Here is a 22,213-nt window from a genome sequence, read left to right as displayed (position 1 = left end):
TACCTATGTGTCCACAATACCCACAAGACATGCTGTTGATCTTTGGTTATAGGATGACTCTGTGAACATACTAGCTTAATGCTCAAGAGAAGCCTGACTGAAGTCTGGTAAACCCCCCCCCCCCCCCCCCCCCCCACACACACACACACACACACACACACACACACACACACACACACACACACACACACACATACATACACACACACACAGTGAGCCCACAATGTCTCAATAACCTTCAAAGTATCCCCTCCCCACATCTGCCTCGTCTTTCTGTGCCATCCGCATGCTGCACACATCCACAGGGCCGCGTGACGAACACTCTGAAATATTTTACTCTAAATTCCCTCTGTGCATTTGTAGTGGAGCTCTTCACCAGATTAACTTTAATTCCAAAATGAGATATCCACCATTTTTTCTTCTTTTTTCTAAAAACGCTGCATCCTACCATTGCAAAATGATTGCTCGCCTGGAAGCAAATCCCACCATGGAATAGCACTGAATGTATGTAGTCTATGTTGCATGTAATCATCGCCTTTTAACATTTTTTTTTCTACATAATGAACAAGTCAGAAATGAAGCCCTTTCATTTTTACACATAATCTCTTCCCCTAAAGGGAATTCTTCTTTTTTGTCTTCTGGTTGAACTACAGGGTTCTCCAGTTTGTGCTCAGTCTTACACAGAGTATCTTTAACAGCTATGGCCTCATTAGGAAGCAAAGTTTTACTTACCAAGTCTCTAAATAGTATTCACTGATTATAAGCTCTTTATTTTCTGTCCACAATGATCTGTCCATGTGATAACACTGAGAAAAGTCAGGTAGCTCCCCCATTGAGGTTGTTTGCATTATTTAAATCTCAATCAGAGCAACAGGTTGAACAACGCGCACATGGCGATTAACTAGGAAACAATATAAGTTTTTACATTTAGTGCTGACAATATTAATAAGCAACCATTTTGGTAGTCGATTAATCATTGAAGTTATTTTTGGTTTGGCTCTTATTCAAAGGGAATTAAAATGTAATCTAACATGGTTTATCACCATCATTACAGCAGATGACATCAGATGACCGGGTCAAAACCACTGCCCCCAAAAAAGATTTCCTCCGCATCCGTTAAATTTTAATTAGGAACATCGCTGCTTTGTCTTTACGGCTGTGGAAACGCTTATACATTATTGGTGTCTACTGTTGTAGCATACGAGACTCAGAACAACATGACATTGTAGGGTTTTTTTGCACCATTAATAGACTTTGTAATGAGTAACATTGTTGTGAGTTATTTCCTAGATTGTGAGATGCTTTACATCTGTGCAAAGTGACTAACTAAAGTCTGATAATGGCTCGTATTTATATTTGTCACCATCTCTCATACCAACAATTACTGTGTAAAAAAATAAAAATCTCATTTCAAAATGAACATTGCTCCCTGCAGGGCCTGTTACTGTTACCAGTTTCACCTCAATGAATGCTGTCTTTCTCTGTTTTGCTCTCTCCTGCAGAGGCACTTCCCTCTGGGATGTCCAAGAATGGATACTTCTTTCAAGAAATGGGTGAGTCTGAGCCAACACCAGAACAAAGCCACCAATAATTTACAAGAAAAGAAATTCCTGAGTGTAAATAATAAGGTGTGATCCTCTCATTATGGGTGTTGGGGTTATTTGAATGCTGCCAATGATGTGCTGTATACAGTATATCCATAGTTAAAGATGAGACTTGAAGATTAGAGCTGCAGCACAGACACAGAAAAGTCTCCCAGCTCTCACACTCCACTGCATTTGGATATAAATAATGAACTTTGCTCTGGCTGTTATGATAACGGCAGTTTCATTACCTTCAAGCCAAGGAGAGGCACCCAATTAGTATGTGCAGCACAAGCAGCCAGGACAGAATACACTTGCATTGGATCTCCCCCAGCCAATTATTCCCCTCCTGCAACACACAGATTCACTCAGCAGAATCATAGAAGGCCCCCCTGCTGCAGCTGAACATAACAGTCTTTATTAGGCACCCTTTTATCAGGATATAAATGCAATTACATTATTGTAGGCAAGTAAGGATTATCCACCATTGTCATCTCAGAGGTTCATTAGTGAGTGAGGTTTGGTCTGGAATCCAAATGCATTGAAAGTAATATTTGTTGTACTTCTCACACGGTGCCTTCCGTGTCATTATGTTCTTTATTAGCATGTTAATAGTTGATATGTCATATCAACTATTAATGTGCTTATTTAGTTTGCTCGGTGAACAATTGTGAGCAACTGAATCTGATTAAGACGGCATATTTTTGTCTTCAAATATTATCTTTGTGGCTTAGAATACAGAAGGCAAAAAAAATTAGAATTAGAAAACAAACCTCCCCAAAAGACATTGTTTTGTGATGTGTGTTTGCTTAAAGGGACACATTGAAACTCAATAGCTAAAGACATTATTACTCTGGATGATGTTGTGTTGTCCTCCAGCCCCACAGTAAGGAATCTGGGTGTTATTTTTGATCAGGATATGTCCTTCGATTTTCACATAAAACTAACGACAAGGACTGCATATTTTCACCTGCGTAATATTGCAAAAATTAGGAACATTGTGTCTCAGAAAGATGCAGAGAAACTAGTCCATGCATTTGTTACTTCTAGGCTGGACTACTGCAACTCCTTATTATAAGACTGCTCCAATAAGTCTGTTAAGAGTCTCCAGTTGGTCCAAAATGCTGCAGCTCGTGTACTGACTAACACAAATCAAAGAGAACATATTTCTCCTGTATTAGCTTCTTTGCACTGGCTACCTGTAAAATCTAGAATAGAATTTAAAATCCTTCTCCTTACCTACAACGCTCTTATTGGTCAGGCTGCGTAGTATCTTAAAGAGCTCATAGTACCGTATCACCCGACTAGATCACTGCGCTCTGAGAATGCAGGGCTACTTGTCGTTCCTAGAGTTTCCAAAAATTGAATAAGAGGCAGAGCCTTCAGCTGCAGAGCTCCTCAATTGTGGAACCGACTCCCAAGTGTTATTCCTGAGGCAGACACTGTCCCCATATTTAAGAGTAAATTTTCCTCTTTGATAAAGCTTATAGCTAGAGCCCTTAGCTATGTTGTTATTTTTAAGATGATTGTGTCAGGACAGATGACCCAGCTCTATGTCCTCCATAGAGCTGGATCTGTCCGACGTTCCTGCCTGTTGTCATAGAGTGTGGTCTATACCTTCTCTGTAAAGTGTCCTGCGATAACTTTTGTTATGATTTGGCACTATAAATGAAATTGAATTGAAAAAATTGAATTGAAAATTGAGGGAATTGCGGATTTAATTCTGAGATTGTTTAGCGGAGGAGGTGGTAAAAATGCTCAAATTCTGACACTACTTCTCTTGTGATCTTTTTAGTAAATAAACAACAACCTAAACAATAGCCAAACTCATTTAATATATTGTAAACGGTAAATGGATTTGCATAGTGCCTTTATACCTAACGGAGAAAGCACTTTACTGCGCCCATTGGGAGCAACTTGGGGTTCAGTCAGTTTCTTGCTCAAGGACACTTCAACATGCAGGCAGGAGGAGATCAAACCGCCATCCTTGTGATAAAAGGAGAATCTGCTCTACCTCCTGAGCCAGAGACATATGAAATAAAACATCAAGCTCTTTCCTTGGAGCTTGATGTCTTACTTTATGAATGTGTTTTAATTTTTTATTAGTGGAGGTGGTCTTTAGCTGAGGCAAAGTAGCTCAACTTTAAAGCACTGTGGGAAACCCCATAATTTAGCTGCCATCAACGTTTTTAACGCTGGAAAGTTCCACACAGTGAAAGAAAACAGCATAACCTTCCTATCTTACTGGCTCGAGAGGATTCAATGACTCTTAAAGCACTAGTGGTCGACCGATAGGGTTTTGTTTCAACTGCTGATGCAGATGTTTACAGAGCAGGGTGGCAGATGGCTGATTTATAATGCTGATATTATGTTGTTCAACGAACATTTATTTAACACTGTTTTTTCTGCATTGTCTCAGTTTAGTCCGAGTTTAGTTGTAGGCTATAAGTTGCTGTACAGTTTTGAAAGTGCAGCAAACGTCGTTCAAATCTTTCCATTGTCGTGTGGTCTGTTGTGGTCTGCTGTTACACTTCTTACCACCCTACAACCATCCCAAATGACAAATCTAATAAATGTTTTCTCGTCGGGAATAGAAGTGGGGGCTGGGGACGCCCACACCATTATTTTTCAAGCCCTGTAAGCTAGTTCCGCTGGTTGAAGGCCTTCTACCGTAATGCTGTCGTCTGCCCGTAGAATGGTGAAACTGACACAGGGGGGAGCACTAACTTCCTTCCGCTGCAGCAGCACTGACAAGGCTGCCTACAGATGTTTCTGGAGACATTTTTTGTTAATCGACCTTTTGATTAACTGAAAAGGGCATTCTTCAGCCAACTGATTAGTCATTCAATCACTAAAAAGCGCACAAATGTTTATGTCATACATATAAAGCTTTTCCGCTGACGTAAGTGATTCCATGTTTGAACCCTTTGAAACTAGTTGTGTTCAAACAATTAGTTGATAACCAGACCAGAAAAATATTTCCAACAATGATTGATGTTTCAGTTCCTCAGTTTTGTTGCTTTTATCTGATTTACATCATTACGCTCTTAATGTTTTAAACTAAACTAAATATCAAGGGTTCACTTGCTCCGTTTTTATTTATTTTATTAAATGTCTTGTCATTTCTTGCTTTGTTTTTTTAACAATCCAGGGAATACCAATCATATTGGTGTTGGGTTGTTTTGATAAGAGATCTCAGTTTTTATTTTATTTACCTAAATCCCTTTTTTTATTGTGCAAGGGAATATTAATCAAACGAGTGCTGTTTTATTGATTTTTAGAATGATTTGAAATTATTATAAATAGACTCTTCACAACATTTTCTTTACTGATCTGCAGTCTGCAGATTATTTTGTCAACTAATCAAGTTATTGACAATTACTCCACTTACTTAATTAAGTCTTTAAGAATAATGTGCATTCTGATTTCCTTATGTCTAAATTGTTGTCATCAAATAGTTTTTGTCTTTCCAAAACTCCAGAACCAAAACATAAGCCAATCTTTATAACTGAGCAGTTGAAAGTAGTAAATGTTCGGCATTTTTGCGAAATAAATAAAAAAGAGACATGAAAGCAATTGATCAAATCGAACCAACTAGCTACGTCAATCAACCAATCTTTTAAGCTCTACTTAGAAATGTTGGTTAAACAAACCAAGAAGAAGAAGACATTTTCCAACATTACCTTAGAGATTTTATAGACATTTTTTAATGTTACAGTGACAGCAGGTGTGCATCTTCTTTAAGTAATTCACCTTAAATTTGGGGGTTGTGGCTCAGCCGTAGAGCAGGTCGTTCCATTTGAGAGATCGAAGGTTCGATCCCTGGTCCGCATGTCAAAGTGTCCTTGGGTCCGTGCTGCAGGTGTGTAAATATGTGTGAGTGGTTAGCGTAGATGGTGGTTAAGTGTCTGCTGCCATCAGTATGAATGTCTGTGTGAATCGGTGAACGTAACAAATAGTGTATAGTGTCTTGAGTTGTCAGAAGACTAGAAAGGCGTTATAGAAGTACAAGTCCATTTACCCATTTAATTGATGCAAGCTTGTCCTCTGGTGTGGCTGTATGTAACTCTGGAGTGTTTCTGTATGTCACGGCTCCAAATGCATGTGAAAGGCTTCTGCAGAACACGGCATACAGTTTGAGGGAAACATTAATAATTCAGTGTTTTCATCCAAACATCCCTCATTTGTCTCTCATCCTTGTTCCTTCTACATGTAGCATGCTTGTGTTGACTGCTCACAGTTACTGAGGGGGGAGCTCGGTTTCATGCACAATCAATTTACACAATCAACCCTAATTCTTAGTTTAGAGTAAATAAAGAGAAATAAATAGACAGTTGAGTAAAAAAACAGATAGAACTGAGTATTTTCATACTACAAAAACAGTAATAACTTTTGAACATTTTCTACTTTTTCTAAAATGATACCATTACGTTTTAGAGTAAAAGCGTCGATTTGCTCGTCCTGCTCAGCAACCGCTGTTCTCTCCCAAGGTGATTTGAAAGTCAGAGCCCAGCCGGTGAGTCTGAGGCACAGAGGGACGCAGGCAAGGCGACGACGCAGCGAGGTTCAAATAATGTCAAGTGCTGAGGGATGATCCTGATGCAAGACAAACTGAATGAACTGGAATTGGGGGCCTCCTCACAGATAAGGTCAGCAGATAAAGAGCATGAGTATTGTTCTCATCGCATCAAGCCTGCTCGCCCGATGATGTTTGGGAACCCACTAGTTACTGTAGGATTGGATTTAAGGGGCTGCTGTGTCAGAGAGAGAAAATGGGATGAGTCATACAAACACGCTCCAGGCTCAGTCCTGTGATGCTTTTTTCTACAATAAAAAATCCTGTCCATTATACACTTAAAAAAATCCTGTCTACCGTCTGATACATGAAAGATGTGCCCCCATATCAAAACAACCACCAACCAACATCATTTCTTCAACAATTTAAGATGTTCTTTTTTAGGTGTTTAGACATAATGGTCCTCTGCTTACACATATTTATGCATTAAAATAATAACTGAATATTGCCCAAGTAAATCAATGACAACAGGTCCTGCAGCAAGTTCTACCTTTGTATATTTTATTCATGTTGATAGGAACGGTGCTGATTGATCAACAGAAATACTGTGCTTTCGTTAGCCTAAAAGGCTATTGTACTTTGCCAGGTGTACAAAAAAGACAACCTGAGTGTTATTCCATACTATGTTCTAAAATTAATCAATAATGAAAACAATTGTTGGTTGTAGCTCTGAATATATAACTTACCAAACCTGTTTTTAACCATAACCTTTTATTTACTCTTGCTGCAGTGAAATCAAAGTGCATATTTGACAAGTGAGCATCTTTATGACATGCTTCCGGTAACAGAAAAACAATATTTGCATCTAATTCAGAGAGGGTTTTTTTCTGTTTTAAGCACCAGACGTATTACAGTGTCAGGATGTTTCAGTGACTATCAAATAAACTGACACAGAAAAGCATAATTGGTTGTAATAATATTGTGTCACTGTAGTGTAGTGTTTTGGGTTTGTTTGAAAAAAAATGGGTCTCATTTTATTTGTAGGCATCAAATTTCAACATTTAGCCTGTCATTTTAACATTCAACGATCAAATGGGATAATGTTCAATTTAGGAAAAGATATAAATACAAATTACAGGATCCCTTCTCTTAAAACTTCCCTCAGAATAAGAATATATTCATTGTTTTTCTGCAAACAAAACACTGATGTATGTACGGATGTATGAATGTAAATACTTGGTTGTTTTTGTGAGTATTTCTTTTTCAAATACAGTAAATTAAATTATCTTTTATCCTAGTTAAAGTTTAGCTGCCTGGTGTAATAATGTACAGCAAGTATACCAGTTGAATTTCCTGACTTGCTGCTGACTTTGGCCAAAGATGATAATAATAAAAGTGAGTAGCCGGTGAGGTCCAGGAGGTGACCCTATGCTGTTGTGTCCCCAGAGCAGCGGGAGGTGGAGCAGGAGGAGGGCAGCGAGGGCCGAGAGGAGGGACAAGATTCGCCAATCGCCTGCGGGGATGACATCCACCTCTATGACAACCAGATCAGCCCCGGGCCAGGTCAGTACACAGAGAGAGAGAGAGAGAGAGAGAGAGAGAGAGAGAGAGAGAGAGAGAGAGAGAGAGAGAGAGAGAGAGAGAGAGAGAGAAAGAAACCACCTCACTTTTTGGAAAAAAATAAAAGCACACACACAAGGTAAAATGCAAGGTTATCTGACCCTAAGAAGACAGCACACTGTGGCAACCTACCTGACCACAGTGACTGATGTTAAACACAAGGTACAGACTGAGTGCTCACAGAAATAGGCAGCTATAAGAAAACATGGCTTTCAAAAGAGGAGCGACTGTGCAAATAATGTGGAGAAGAGCTATTCCTCACACACTGACCAAAATTTAAATCTATCTGGGAACACTTCTCCCAAAAATTGACCAATTGGCTTCCACATTCTATTCATTCAAAAAATGGAAAACTAAAAATTGTACTGAGGGAAACGAAAGACAGTTGCATTCTGACAGGTGCCTTCCATAACATGAGAGAACCAGCCTTATTTTCTTTTATTTGTATATATCAAGGGAACATATGATATTAATAAGGGAAAGGACATTATACACTGTTCAAAATAGACATCTGTATGTTTTTATTGTAATTCTCAACATTCTTACTCAGTATTTTGTTGTTGTCATGCCAATTAAGCTTTTTGAATTTGAGAGTAATAATGAGAGAGAGTCAGATAGAGAGTCAAAGTGTGTGGTGGGGTTTTCGCCTTTAGATCACGACATACTGTTGAGAAAGGGTGTTAGTTATTAGTGTTGTTACAAATGTCAAGAGGATCTTGCTTCTGAAACAGAACCCAGAAGTTTTGGTTTCACTTCAGTTCTCTGTAGAGATATCCCTCATGTAAAATAGTTCTTATCTTGCTTTACATGTACTGTAAAGCCGTCCCACTGCAACCTTGACTCAATCGGATTTAAAGTGGGAATGTCATAATCAGCTTGCTCAGGTATAATAAAAAAAGGTGAAAAATTGGCTCGCAGCCTTTCTGAACATGTCTTTTCCAGTCAAATCATCTCCTCTGCTGTTCAACTTTGTGATCAATATCTCTAGTTTTTATCCAGTCAATTTTTTTCTGCACTTAAGCCTTTTGGGGGATGTTTTATATCATAACATGAGGCCGATTCGTCAAAGGCTGTGCATGTCTGCAGTCATGGCAGATCTCAGAGGCATCATTCAAAAAGACAGCAAAAGAAAATCCTCAAAACAACTTTAAACTAATTTCTGTGGAGGTCTGCCGGGGTCTGAGTCCATCCAGAGCCCGATGGCAGGTGTTGACTTGACGGACAGCTCCTCAGCTGCAGGTGCAGATGATTTTGACCCCGTCGCCAGAAACCCCACGAGTCAACAGGTTACCGTTGCCACGGCAACAGTCAAAGGTGCACCACGGGGAGATAAGGAAAGAGAGAGAGCGATGCCCTGTTCCCTTTTGAATGTGACAGGTGACCATGTCACTCGGGCTCATTCTCCATACATAGTAACACTTAAGGCATCTGACAAGAGAGCTGGAGAGAGAATCAGTGAAAACCCCTCTCACAAGTTGGACAGGTGCTATAAATGTCAGCTCTAAAATAAGAGCGTAAAATACTAGAGAGGCATAGTGTAAACTGTCACAACAGATTATACAGTCAGTGCCCATAAGCATAAATGTTAACAGAAGTGTGGTGTAAAACTATACTATAAGACCAAAAATATAAGGACTTAGAACGTCACAAAGTTTTTGCTTGTATGAACATTGAGTGTTTACACATTTTTTTGTTTTTTTATGGTGGAAGTTACACAATATAACGCAGCCATGCCAGCTCCTGAGAAGTTGTCATATATGTTGTGTTCACACTGCGATATCAACACTACGTTTTCTGGAAAATGTAATAAGGAACTGATAATAAAAACAGATGGGGAGGGGGTGTCGGTGGCTCAGTGGTTGGATCATATACATAAATTAAAAGTCCTTGCGGCAGCCGCCCGGTTTCGATTCCCATTTGGTGCATGTTGCCCTCTCTCTCTCTCCCTCTCTCTCTCTCTCTCTCTCTCTCTCTCTCTCTCTCTCTCTCTCTCTCTCTCTCTCTCTCTCTCTCTCTCTCTCTCTCTCTCTCTCCCCCTCTCTCTCTCTCCCATTTTTTGGACATGGGTAACGGTAATTAGCTCAGGGCATTACAGTGAAGTCATTAAAATGGCTTCTTTAACCAATAATACTGCTCAAAATAACAGCAAACCTCTGCAGCAGCATGAGAAGAGTCCCTACACAGAAAACAAAGCACCATCAGCGTAGTTAGAGAACCCTGAGTTTATTAAAAGAGTGTTTTAAAGACTTACCAACTGGCCCCTGTACCAGCTCCTCTCATAGTAAAATCCATTCAAGTCGATTACCAAAGTCAGTCCAAAAGGAAGGAGCCCATTGGTGCATTGTTTTCTTTATTAGTGGTTAAAAAAGACGTTTTAATGCCTACACTGTACTGCCCTGAGCTAATCAGTGTTAGCCACATTACTTTCTCTGCTAATAGTTCAAAAAAATGTCTGGATGGCTTATTTGATGTGTGCAAGTGTCGAAAAAGACCATGGAATGATTTTACATCAGCATTACACTTTAAGTACCTGAATAAATGGAAACAAACGTCAGTATTGTCTCTATCGTCAGAACTGATTCCTAATGATGAGGCAGAAAATGTGAATCTTTGAATCATAGCACGAGTAGTAAATGATCCATTCACAATAAAATACTTAAGCGTTGTTCAAAAACAGGTATTGGCTATTACCATGGCTTTTTTATGCCTCACCAACAGCCATTCTTGTAATGTGATATCTCAGAAACGTCTTTGGGGGATTTATTTATTTATTTTTTTTCATATTTGGTACAAGTGTCCACTTGGACTTGAAGATAAACTGATTAGATGCTGAAGGTCAAAAGTAAAGGTCACTTGGGTTGTTGGGAGGGATGTCAGGATACCTGTTGTTTTTTTTTTGTCTCTGTTCTTTTTCACTTTAAAGCAGACACTGTACGGCTGTAATGCTTTTTCTTGTGTAAGTTTGGGGGGAAAAAAGTCAAGGTCACTGTGACTTCACAAAGCGCATTTTTGGCCATAACTCCTATGGCAATACGTAAATTATAACAACATTTCACACAAATATGTTTTAGGATGAAGTGATGACATTTTATATCCAAAAGGTTATAGATCATAATGTTTTTGTCCTTTTTAGAGAATATTGAGGAAAACTGCAACTTGACTGGTCGATGGAGGCTTGCAACTGCACAGTGGTGATTCGTTTTTTGGGGGTTTTAGTGCAGTCAAAACATTGAATTGACAACATTAGCTGCTAAACCCACAAGCTTCATCTCGTGGATATAAACAACACTTCCTGAGTATCGCAATTTTTTCTCAATGGGCTTTACAATGTGTACAGTTGTTTTGATTAAGGAAAAAAAAAACATTTAATGAGGAAGCGAGAGAGGAGGAATCCCCTCTCCCTGGACATGCAATAGATTGTCTGTGTGCAGAATAGACCAACATAATAAAAATGACAGCATAGACAATCCAAATGCCAAACATTATACATGGAATGTGAACATGTTTGAAGAAAGATACATTATCTCATCTCTCATTATTACTCTCAAATTCAAAAAGCTTAATTGGCATGACAACAACAAAATACTGAGTAAGAATGTTGAGAATTACAATAAAAACATACAGATGTCTATTTTGAACAGTGTATAATGTCCTTTCTCTCTCTCTCTCTCTCTCTCTCTCTCTCTCTCTCTCTCTCTCTCTCTCTCTCTCTCTCTCTCTCTCTCTCTCTCTCTCTCTCTCTCTCTCTCTCTCTCTCTCTCCCCCTCTCTCTCTCTCCCATTTTTTGGACATGGGTAACGGTAATTAGCTCAGGGCATTACAGTGAAGTCATTAAAATGGCTTCTTTAACCAATAATACTGCTCAAAATAACAGCAAACCTCTGCAGCAGCATGAGAAGAGTCCCTACACAGAAAACAAAGCACCATCAGCGTAGTTAGAGAACCCTGAGTTTATTAAAAGAGTGTTTTAAAGACTTACCAACTGGCCCCTGTACCAGCTCCTCTCATAGTAAAATCCATTCAAGTCGATTACCAAAGTCAGTCCAAAAGGAAGGAGCCCATTGGTGCATTGTTTTCTTTATTAGTGGTTAAAAAAGACGTTTTAATGCCTACACTGTACTGCCCTGAGCTAATCAGTGTTAGCCACATTACTTTCTCTGCTAATAGTTCAAAAAAATGTCTGGATGGCTTATTTGATGTGTGCAAGTGTCGAAAAAGACCATGGAATGATTTTACATCAGCATTACACTTTAAGTACCTGAATAAATGGAAACAAACGTCAGTATTGTCTCTATCGTCAGAACTGATTCCTAATGATGAGGCAGAAAATGTGAATCTTTGAATCATAGCACGAGTAGTAAATGATCCATTCACAATAAAATACTTAAGCGTTGTTCAAAAACAGGTATTGGCTATTACCATGGCTTTTTTATGCCTCACCAACAGCCATTCTTGTAATGTGATATCTCAGAAACGTCTTTGGGGGATTTATTTATTTATTTTTTTTCATATTTGGTACAAGTGTCCACTTGGACTTGAAGATAAACTGATTAGATGCTGAAGGTCAAAAGTAAAGGTCACTTGGGTTGTTGGGAGGGATGTCAGGATACCTGTTGTTTTTTTTTTGTCTCTGTTCTTTTTCACTTTAAAGCAGACACTGTACGGCTGTAATGCTTTTTCTTGTGTAAGTTTGGGGGGAAAAAAGTCAAGGTCACTGTGACTTCACAAAGCGCATTTTTGGCCATAACTCCTATGGCAATACGTAAATTATAACAACATTTCACACAAATATGTTTTAGGATGAAGTGATGACATTTTATATCCAAAAGGTTATAGATCATAATGTTTTTGTCCTTTTTAGAGAATATTGAGGAAAACTGCAACTTGACTGGTCGATGGAGGCTTGCAACTGCACAGTGGTGATTCGTTTTTTGGGGGTTTTAGTGCAGTCAAAACATTGAATTGACAACATTAGCTGCTAAACCCACAAGCTTCATCTCGTGGATATAAACAACACTTCCTGAGTATCGCAATTTTTTCTCAATGGGCTTTACAATGTGTACAGTTGTTTTGATTAAGGAAAAAAAAACATTTAATGAGGAAGCGAGAGAGGAGGAATCCCCTCTCCCTGGACATGCAATAGATTGTCTGTGTGCAGAATAGACCAACATAATAAAAATGACAGCATAGACAATCCAAATGCCAAACATTATACATGGAATGTGAACATGTTTGAAGAAAGATACATTATCTCATCTCGTGCTATATAATTACCATATCACTCACAAGCCACTGATTCCCGCCCTTGGCTTTAGTGGGAGCTGAACCCCTAAAACTGGTAGTTTGCACCACACTACAGCAGCTTTAATGTTGAATTTTCACTGCTGTCAACAGGCAAAATCCTCACCCACAGGTGCAGAATGTTTGTCATGCCCAACAGTGTCTGTTCCCAGATTTTTTATAGCATTATGCACTGACAGCACAGCCGAATGTTGATTAGCGTTGTTGCTTTTTATTCCTGCCCTCCCCCCTTCCAGTCTACTTGTCACATACATTCCACTGCAGTGTCATTAGCTGTTTGCGTGCCTGTTTTTTTTATTTATGTCACAAATTACTATGTTAAGTTATTATTCCGCATCAGCAATGTCCACCATATCAAATCAATGTAAGACTCTAAACAGGACTTTTAATCACATCCTGTCTGGCTAAATAAGCAGTGGTGTGGAAAAGCAACGTGATTACATCAGACCCAGGGATGGCAGTTCCTACCTACATCTAATTTCAAAAACATCTGTCTGTTATAATTAATTCCTTTCTCTCCCTATGTTTACCTGAAAATGGAGCCATGCTTTGGATGCTTTTATAATTCTGGTGTCATGCCAGCATGTTTTCTGGGTCAGTATTCAATCTTGACCTTTATGATATTGTGCCTGTTGGATATTTAACTACATCATTATAAAACAAATCTTCCAATATTTAAGTTATTTAAGAGTATGTTTGATTTAATGTCACAAATACGATCTCAGTCTCATAAGTACTGCAGTAGTGTTCTATTTTACTGTTGTGCCATCAACATCAAGATGAATTGTTTGTCCTTGTGTTCTCATCTGTCTTATCATGTTGCTTTTTTATCTTTAAACTTGTGAATGCGTAAACAAAAAGAGCTCCATCTTAAGAAGTAAGACAAGCGAGGCACATTTAAATGATAAAATTGATTTAAGTGGCTGTTAATTTGTCTCTCAGAAGCAACAGCATAACAGAAGATGAAGCAAGGTTTGTCATCACTGTGTGAATAAATGGATAATTGTGACAGCTTTGATAAGATGAGACTGACAACATGAATTGTATCATCAGTAGTAAATGTGCATTCACAGTAAAAAAACAACAACTTTGGAACAAATATTGGCAGCAATGCACCATGCGTTTCTAGTTCATTTTGTTTTTCAGTACAGTTAAATGGGACAAAAATAGCACAGTAGGCCAAAAAAGCGTTCTAAAAGTGCTGAATGTCAAGTTTTTGTGTGACAGAGCCATTAAGAAAAATATTCTTTTTTGACTATAACTTTTTTTAAAGTAATTAAAGAAGAAATACATTATGAAAAGATAAAGACATCAGTTTAACCTCAACAAGAATTTAATAAATAAAGCATTATAGCCACGACTAACTGTGTTTTTCTTCTGTGCAACAGACCTGACAGTGCTCAGGTTTGGACTGTCTATTGCTCTGATCTTTCCGTTGGTTTTCTTTAACTACATGTAACACTTACCCCTGTAAAACGGTCTGTCAGGTTTTACAGAGTTCATAAAAATGCATTCAAGGCAATGCCACTAAGCACTTACTGAAGTTCATGCACGGTAGATGAGGCAGATACATCTTCAGAGGTTTAGTAGGTTCAGCAATATTTGGATCGTCAAGCCTGTCGGGGGTCTAGTGTGATCAAAGAATTCACTTTATGTAATATTACTATATTAGACCATTGGGAGGGTGTATTTCTCAGCCTAGGCTCTATATTGATGACAATGTTGGTACACCATTTAAGTACAGGCTAAAATATCTCAACAACTACTGGATGGATTGCTGTGAAATGTTGTAAAGACATTCATGGTCCCAAGAGGATAAAGGCTGCTGAGTTTGGTGATCCCTGGTCCTCTAGAGCCCCCATGAGGTTGCTGTTTAAATCTGGTGGGGAAATGTCTCGATGATACCACCACTGTTGTAGAAGTTGTAGTTGTAGCTGCTCCGAGACTGGTCAGGTGCCTCAACTTGATACGTCGTTTCAATTTTGTTGCAGATGTGGCTGACGTCTGGTCCTGTTCAGCTTATTTTTTCAGAACAGTTGTGTCAAAGTCTGTTCCCCGGTCAAATGATGTTTCTCTCCTGTTCAAATTATTTGCAGTGGTGACCCCCCTGGTTAGGGTCAGGGACAAGGTTTGGCTCAGATTTCAGGCTTAGACTTAGACATAGACTTCTTTTTATTGATCCTTGCGGGAGTCATCCCAAAAGATTAATAAAGAGAAGTCTAAGTCTAAGTCCAAATTTTAGGGAAAGGGAAACACATATCAATTTAATTGTCTTTTGATAACTGATACTTCCAGTTCATCAAAAACATGAGCCTTTTCAATTAATGCTTGCTTTTTAGCGCGGCCATGCACAATGAACCTACCCTGAATCCTACAGACTTTGCTCAACCCATATTTCTTGATCTTGCACTACCAGCAGGTAAAGCTATAACTGTTCAGCTTACTCTCTTTCCACACATACATAGAAAGTTCACTGAGGACTGAAGAGTCACCAATACATTCAGGTCAGTATTGGGGGTTTAAGTGGCATCAGGCAAAGATCAAACTAAGTGATTGATGGCAGTTTTCAAGTGAGTGTTGAAGATAAGAAATTGAAGATCTTACTGGAAATGTTGTCCCCTGGTAATACAAGGATGTTGATTTTTGGCCCTTCTGTTTTTATTGTTTAGACATGATCTTATCCATTCTTCTCTCTTCAGAGAACTTTGTCATAAAGCTGTCAAATGCTCTCCATAAATAGAATTGATTTCATGATTTTATATCTGCCAGCGCTGGGCTCAGTTCCATTTCAGTTCAATCAATTTGGCTGAATACTGAAGTGGAAAAGTCATGAGGAAGGACACGTGTCTCTCAGACTGGAAACTTGAAGATTTTGATTTTGTTTTGTACTCCCCCATCTAGGGGGGTAGAGCTGCAGCATGAAAGTCAGAAGAGCTGTTCCATTCCCCTGGTCCTCAAACCAGGCCTCTCACTTTTAGGTGCAGCTTAAAGACAGATAATTTATTACTAACAAACAAATCTTAAACTGACAATGTGTCGAAACAATATAACTGAGGGTGAACTGAGACCGAATCCAAATAAAATAATCCAACTGTTCCAAATGTACTGACTAAACCCTAACAAAACAAAAAAAAATCAAATAAAATATCATTCACTTAATCTGGTTCCCTGGGATTCAGTTAGAAAACAGGGGAGAAGAAAAATGGCAGCTCACCCCTACAGTTTTAACAGACAAAAGGTCATTACAAATACTAAATTTACCAATTAACAAAGCCACCAGGCCACAAGGTGCTATGCCTAACACAGTCTTCCACAGTATCTAACAAAGCTACCTAAGGCACTAAGCGAAACAAAGTTTATAAAAATAAATAAACAATATCTAACAAAACTTAACATAAATACATCTGGGGCTATGGAGTTTGTTTCATGGACATAATGTATACTGAAAGAACGTTAAGATAAAATAAAAGCAGAATGTCCCTTAAAAGAAAAAAACAAAACATCATTGAAGTATTTGATCATTTAAAGTCAAAAACTGAATTTTCTGATTATTCCGACTGAATAATCTTGTACAAAAGCCCTGTCTCGCAGTGTTAACGAAAGTGAAAAATAGTTTGTGTACCTGTCCCATGACTAAGATCCAATCCAAAAATGAAAAATGTAATAGTTTCTTTCTTTGGCCCATGATCCACGTTTCCACAAAGTTACATAAAAATCGGACCAGGAGTTTTTTTCTGTTATCTTGCTGACAGACAAAAAGACAAACTGAGCTACAAACATGACTCTGGCCAACCAGATGTAGAGTGCGGGTATAAACCCTGAAACCTGGCGCTGTGTGTCAGGCATTCTCCTCCACCTTTGTTATCTCCACTATCTGGCTTAGCAACTGTATATCAAGATGTTAACTCAGACCATACTGTGTAAAATCTGAGAAATTAAATATTTTGCACCTATTGTTAGTTTGAAGTATTATTTCATTTGGATTTGGTTCACCTCTGGTCAGTATCTGAAATCCACTTAGTAAGATCTGCATGGACCCTGATACTGATCTGATTGGTGCATCCTTGCTGTTTAATCCTGATTTTACCAAATGAAATAATCTGGGCACATCAAATGTGAAAGGCAGAGTTTGGGAGATGGATGGAAAGTATATTCTTTGTATTCTGACAGAGGAAAAATAGGAACCTCTGTTATTCAGTTAAATTGAACTTTTTATTTATTTTTTACTATTTTTACTTTTTACTTTACTAATATGCACCTACTGTTTCAGACACACTGCCCAGCCCCGGTACAAGGACACAGTAATTCAGACATACTCAGCCACCACCCTGAAACAATTAACCTACAGTTAACCTAAAATAATACAGAACTCCGCTCTGAGATTACATAACACTTGTGGCTGACGGAATATAATCAACACTTGTAGTGTGACATTGATCAAATAAGGAACCAAGTCATTTGTGTCACATTTTAACACTTCCTCTCCCTAATACCTAAACCTTGAAATACTCCTGGATTGCTTTAAGCCACACAGTATAGTGAGACATACAGAGACCATTAGGAGGAGGTGATCACTGGGGGATGAGGTAATCTTATATGAATATATGAATATCTCCCTACGGCTGAAAGCTGACAGCAATTAGAGCCACAGCTCGCTCTCTCCTCTGGGAGCAGATCAGCCCAGTCGTGTGCTTTTTGATTGTGAGGCTTTGATGAACCAAATCCACTGCACACGACACATGCACCCTGCCATAGCTACATCATACAGGAAGGGGAGCTGGGGCTCGCTTTATTCCTCCACTGCCTGCAGGGTTTTATAATGGCAAGGTGTTTGGCGATCAAAGCCCCCCTTTTCCCGCAGACTCACACTCACTTGTGGCTGGATTATTGATATTATTATATCCTAGTGCTTTCCTAAGGCTTATTGGCTTGATAAAGGGGGGGGGGGGGGGGGGGGGCTTTTCCATTGCTGGAAGCAGGAGTCAAGCACTGATTGATTTCCAGACGGAGCCGACATAGTGCATCACGTGGAGCAGAGGAGGAAAGCCCATGGTAACCTAATAACGTCCTCCCCGCAGTAAACGGCGATAACCATGTTATGTAACGGCAGTGGCGGACTATTTTATGCGAGTCAGCAGGGCACTGAGTCTGCTCGTTAAGGGACTGAATTGTGTTGAAAACCCCTTTCCCTCAGTTTGTACATGTATTGTTCCCTAACATAAAAGGTTTTTTTCCTTTTTTTTTGACAGGGAAAATCCAGACCCTTGTACTTTATCTGCCTCGCCTCAGCTCCACAGACGTGTGCATTAAAACCTTATCAGCAAAGAACTTCCAATCCCTGTTAAATGAGAGAATTAGAAATTAGCCTCTTGACATTTTCATCATTTTTTGGAAAAAGGGTCTCCGACTTATTTTCTTTCCTGGCTAGTGGTTACTTATCGTTATTAAAGAATTTGAACCACCAAGGACATAGAACATGCTTTTGAATGCAAATACAGAATATTAAGCAACTTCACACATTTGCACATGTAATATTTTGATCCAACAAAAGCTAATGCTTGTATTTTGTTTAAATCTGAAGTCATTAGGTGCCCTTGAGGCCGCTTTGTCATTCCCTATCCCTCTCACCCTTCATTTCTGTCATCTCTTTAGCATGGACTGTAAAGTTGAACTCATGCCATTATAATTGTGTGATAGAAATGTTTTATGTACAGGAGAGCACGGTCATCTATAGAAATGTTATTACAATTTGGATGCAGATAACTAGGCGTGGCTTATAGGTGTCTTCATAATCTCAAAGCTTGTGGTAAGTTTACCTTGGATGCTTACAACTTTACTGCTAATAATCGAAATCCTGGTTCAGATCATCGGGCATGAGGCGGGGTTCACCCTGGACAGGACGTCAGTTTATCGCAGGGCACATAGAGACGAACAGAGACGTTTATTGATAACAGAACATTAAAATCCAATTCACTCACCTTTGGTTTACACAGCTGACAAGGGTCACCAGTTGGTTATTGAGTGTGACCAGATGTTGTATTTTCTGGTGAAAGCACACAGTGTGATATCTTTGTATAGTGAACAGTAAAATATACAGTATGAATTGTATTCATACAGCATATGATGCTGTTTAGTTATGAAGCACTTTGAATGTACCTCTTTTTCCCCAGTTTTGTAGTTCACAAGAAAAAGCATAAAAGTCGTACAGTGTGTCTGCTTCAAAGAGAAAAAGAACAGAGACAAAAACAAAAAAATACCCAACATGAATCCCGCCATCCCTCGCAACAACCCATGTCAGACATGGTCACATAACCAACCAAGCAACTGAACAACATATAACATAAGCAGATAGGTAAAGTAAAAAATAAATAAAACATATAGCAAAAATAAATAGAATTTACCTGTTGTTTTGTTTCTCCTCAGACACTGATGACTCCGGTTGTGTGTTGCTGAACACATCACGGAAGGTAAGCATAATATTTATTGAATTAAATGTGATGCTATATTACTTAAAAAGAAAAAAAAGTGATTTTTGGATGTCAATACAGTTCAACTCATTTAACAAATTTGACTTCATTAGTTTCGTTTATGGCTGGACCTGAATCTTCGACTATTCAGATATTTATTTATTTATTTGCAGCACAGTGTTTCAATTTGAGCTCAGTGTCTTTACTTTGTTTTGCTTTAATTTGCTGTCTCTTTTCTCTCCTCTTTCCTCTCCTGTCCTAACGCAGGGGCTGCCTGACTAACTAACTTGACTGCTAAGTTGTTGCTCTCACTACCAATATTAACTGCTCTTTCTCAACAATGTTAGGTTTAAAAATGTGCATGCCGCTTATTTATTCATCCCACATAAACACTGAAGCGCTGTGCAGCACATCTCAGCCGGAAACGGAGACATGTCTGCCAGAGTCGCATTATCCCCGAGCAGAAGTGTGTGGTTTGTGTGGTTTTACTATAGCAGTCTTGTGTTGTTTTCAGGCGATTTAATGACGATAAGCACAGTTTACGGACTTGCATAATGCCAATGTGCACGTATCTGATTCCAACTCAAAGTCTACTACTTATACTGTATTTTGCTATGTACTGTAATCACCACCAGCTCCATTGTGCACATTTAAAGCACGGTGAGGTTTTTAAAACCAATCCGATTTATGTCAGATATGCTTGACAGCTCTGCTGCCAGTGTAAATATCTTCCGTGAAACTGCTGTCTGCTGCTGCTGTTTGTCTTTTCATGCAAATCTTCTATTGCTGGCTCATATTGTTCAATGTCAGGAGGTGGTTCTAGTGTTTTTAGCAAAGGCAGTGTCACAATGATGATACCCCTGCAACTGCTGCTATATCCAGACTGTGGAGAGTGAATGTAAAGTAGAGGATCGGAATTTGATTAGTCTTAATGAATCATGAATCTGATCAATAGTAATATGTACGAATCATGCTGATATGGCTCTTACAGAGAGGTTCAGGAAATCCCAATGGTACAAGATATTTTAGGATATTTAAATATTGCCTGTTTGGTGGTGCTAAAGATTTGATGGTTAGCCTGAGGACCTACTGTATGTGTCAACAGTTTGGTCTCAAATATTGCTGGGTGGTAATGCAATATGATCATTTATTGCCTTTCAATGGAATCGTATCGTGATGAAATCATATATGGAGATATCGTAATGCACAATTACCTTATCTAAACTGATAATAACAAACATATAAAAATCTGATGTGAAATATTTAGATTTCATATTTTCCACTAAAGTTCTTAATAAAATGAAAAAATAGTCAGTTTTTTTATTTGTTACATATTAAATTCACATAGGAGTATTCAAAATAGTCTTTACCATGTGGTTATTTCATTTATGTAGACTTTATTTATTTATGGAATTACCATAGATCATGATATATATACCGTTATTACAACGCAGTGGCCCGGGTTCGATTCCCAACTGTGGCCCTTTGCTGCTCGTCACCCCCTCCCTCCCCCCTGTTTCCTGTCACTATCAATTAAAGGCATGAAAAAAAAAAATCTTTAATTTATTTTATTAACAACGTGTTCAGCTTCGCCGGCTGTTTAAGTTTACAGGTTAAGTGACAGCAGGTGAAGCCCACTTCCTGATTTGGCTGCTTGAAGAAAAAATAAAAGCATTTAGTAATAAAGTCTTTTATTGTGAAAAATGTATAGGAAATAAACGTGTTTATCTATTTCTAAGATACATATAAGACTTGTCAATATCAACAGCTGATGTTACAATGAAATTACAGGAATATCTGGCGTTGGTCACTGTTTGGAATGAAGACATTAATTAAGGTGGCAGGCGTATGTTGCTTAGGCGGCCGCCTAAAATTGGCCGGCCGATGTATTATCACAGACAGCACTGTGTACTGGATGCAGATTTTCATACCAAACAACGGACAAGCAGCTGATTTCATTGATTGTTACATTTTCAGCCTGTCAAGGACTACTCACATGAATCAAATCATCATTTCTACAGCATCTTTTCTCAAAAATAGTTCATATAATAAATTACAAACAGTACAAAGTGATCAAACAATAAAAATGTCAAATTAATTAATTAAATGTAACAAGCAATCTGAATTAACTGACTAGATATTAAGGTATAACTTACGGTTTCATTTTAAAGGGCAGATTGTAGGTGTTTCTACCAAGTACTCGAGCCATACTTTAGATCAGTAAGGTGGGTGATTCAAAAACCAGTAGCAGTATTTTAAAGTCTGCTCTCAGTGAAGGGACTTTAAAGCCGGTGTAATGTTTTCCAGGGCAGACCAGACAAGAGAGAATTACAGTAATCAAGCTTGCTGGTGATAAAGGTGTGCAGGCATCGTTTTCAAATGGTTATGCTGTGGTAATATTTCTATTATGATGAAGGAGGGCTTTGGTGGAATATGTAATGCGTGGATCAAAATTCAGATTATGATCAAAAACCTTAAAATCATGAGTTACCACAATGACGATGCTTCTCCCACTGAGCCATGCAGGAAATTCGAGGCATAAGAACAATAAAACATGCAAAAGATGAGAGTGACAGGTAGAGGCAATGCTGAATTAGTTGTCATTTAAAAATGTTCAAAAATGTTGCATCACGTATAGCCTTGAGCCTTGGATGGGGAATTCCAATAGTTTTGTTGCATTGTTTAAAAAAAAAAAAGGCTCCGCTGCAGATTTTCTTTTTCGTATG

The 22,213-nt window shown here is 38.6% G+C and overlaps 1 protein-coding gene across 2 annotated transcripts in view; it reads left to right on the top strand.

Moving 5' to 3' along the window:
• The window catches only part of slc4a11 (solute carrier family 4 member 11), a 92,837-nt gene that overhangs the window by 22,662 nt on the left and 47,962 nt on the right, over positions 1–22,213 (top strand). Inside the window, exons 2-4 of one of the 2 annotated variants that reach the window (XM_083924725.1) lie at positions 1,503–1,553; positions 7,546–7,662; positions 19,444–19,487. In XM_083924725.1, coding sequence (XP_083780851.1) covers positions 1,503–1,553; positions 7,546–7,662; positions 19,444–19,487 — 212 coding nt within the window. The remainder of the gene's footprint in view (positions 1–1,502; positions 1,554–7,545; positions 7,663–19,443; positions 19,488–22,213) is intronic. The other variant, XM_083924726.1, reaches the window with a different exon arrangement.

Source organism: Echiichthys vipera, assembly GCF_963691815.1.
Source record: "Echiichthys vipera genome assembly, chromosome: 12".
Classification (NCBI taxonomy): Eukaryota; Metazoa; Chordata; class Actinopteri; order Perciformes; family Trachinidae; genus Echiichthys; species Echiichthys vipera.
Note: the sequence above shows the minus strand (reverse complement) of the source record. Positions and strands in the feature narration are given on the sequence as shown.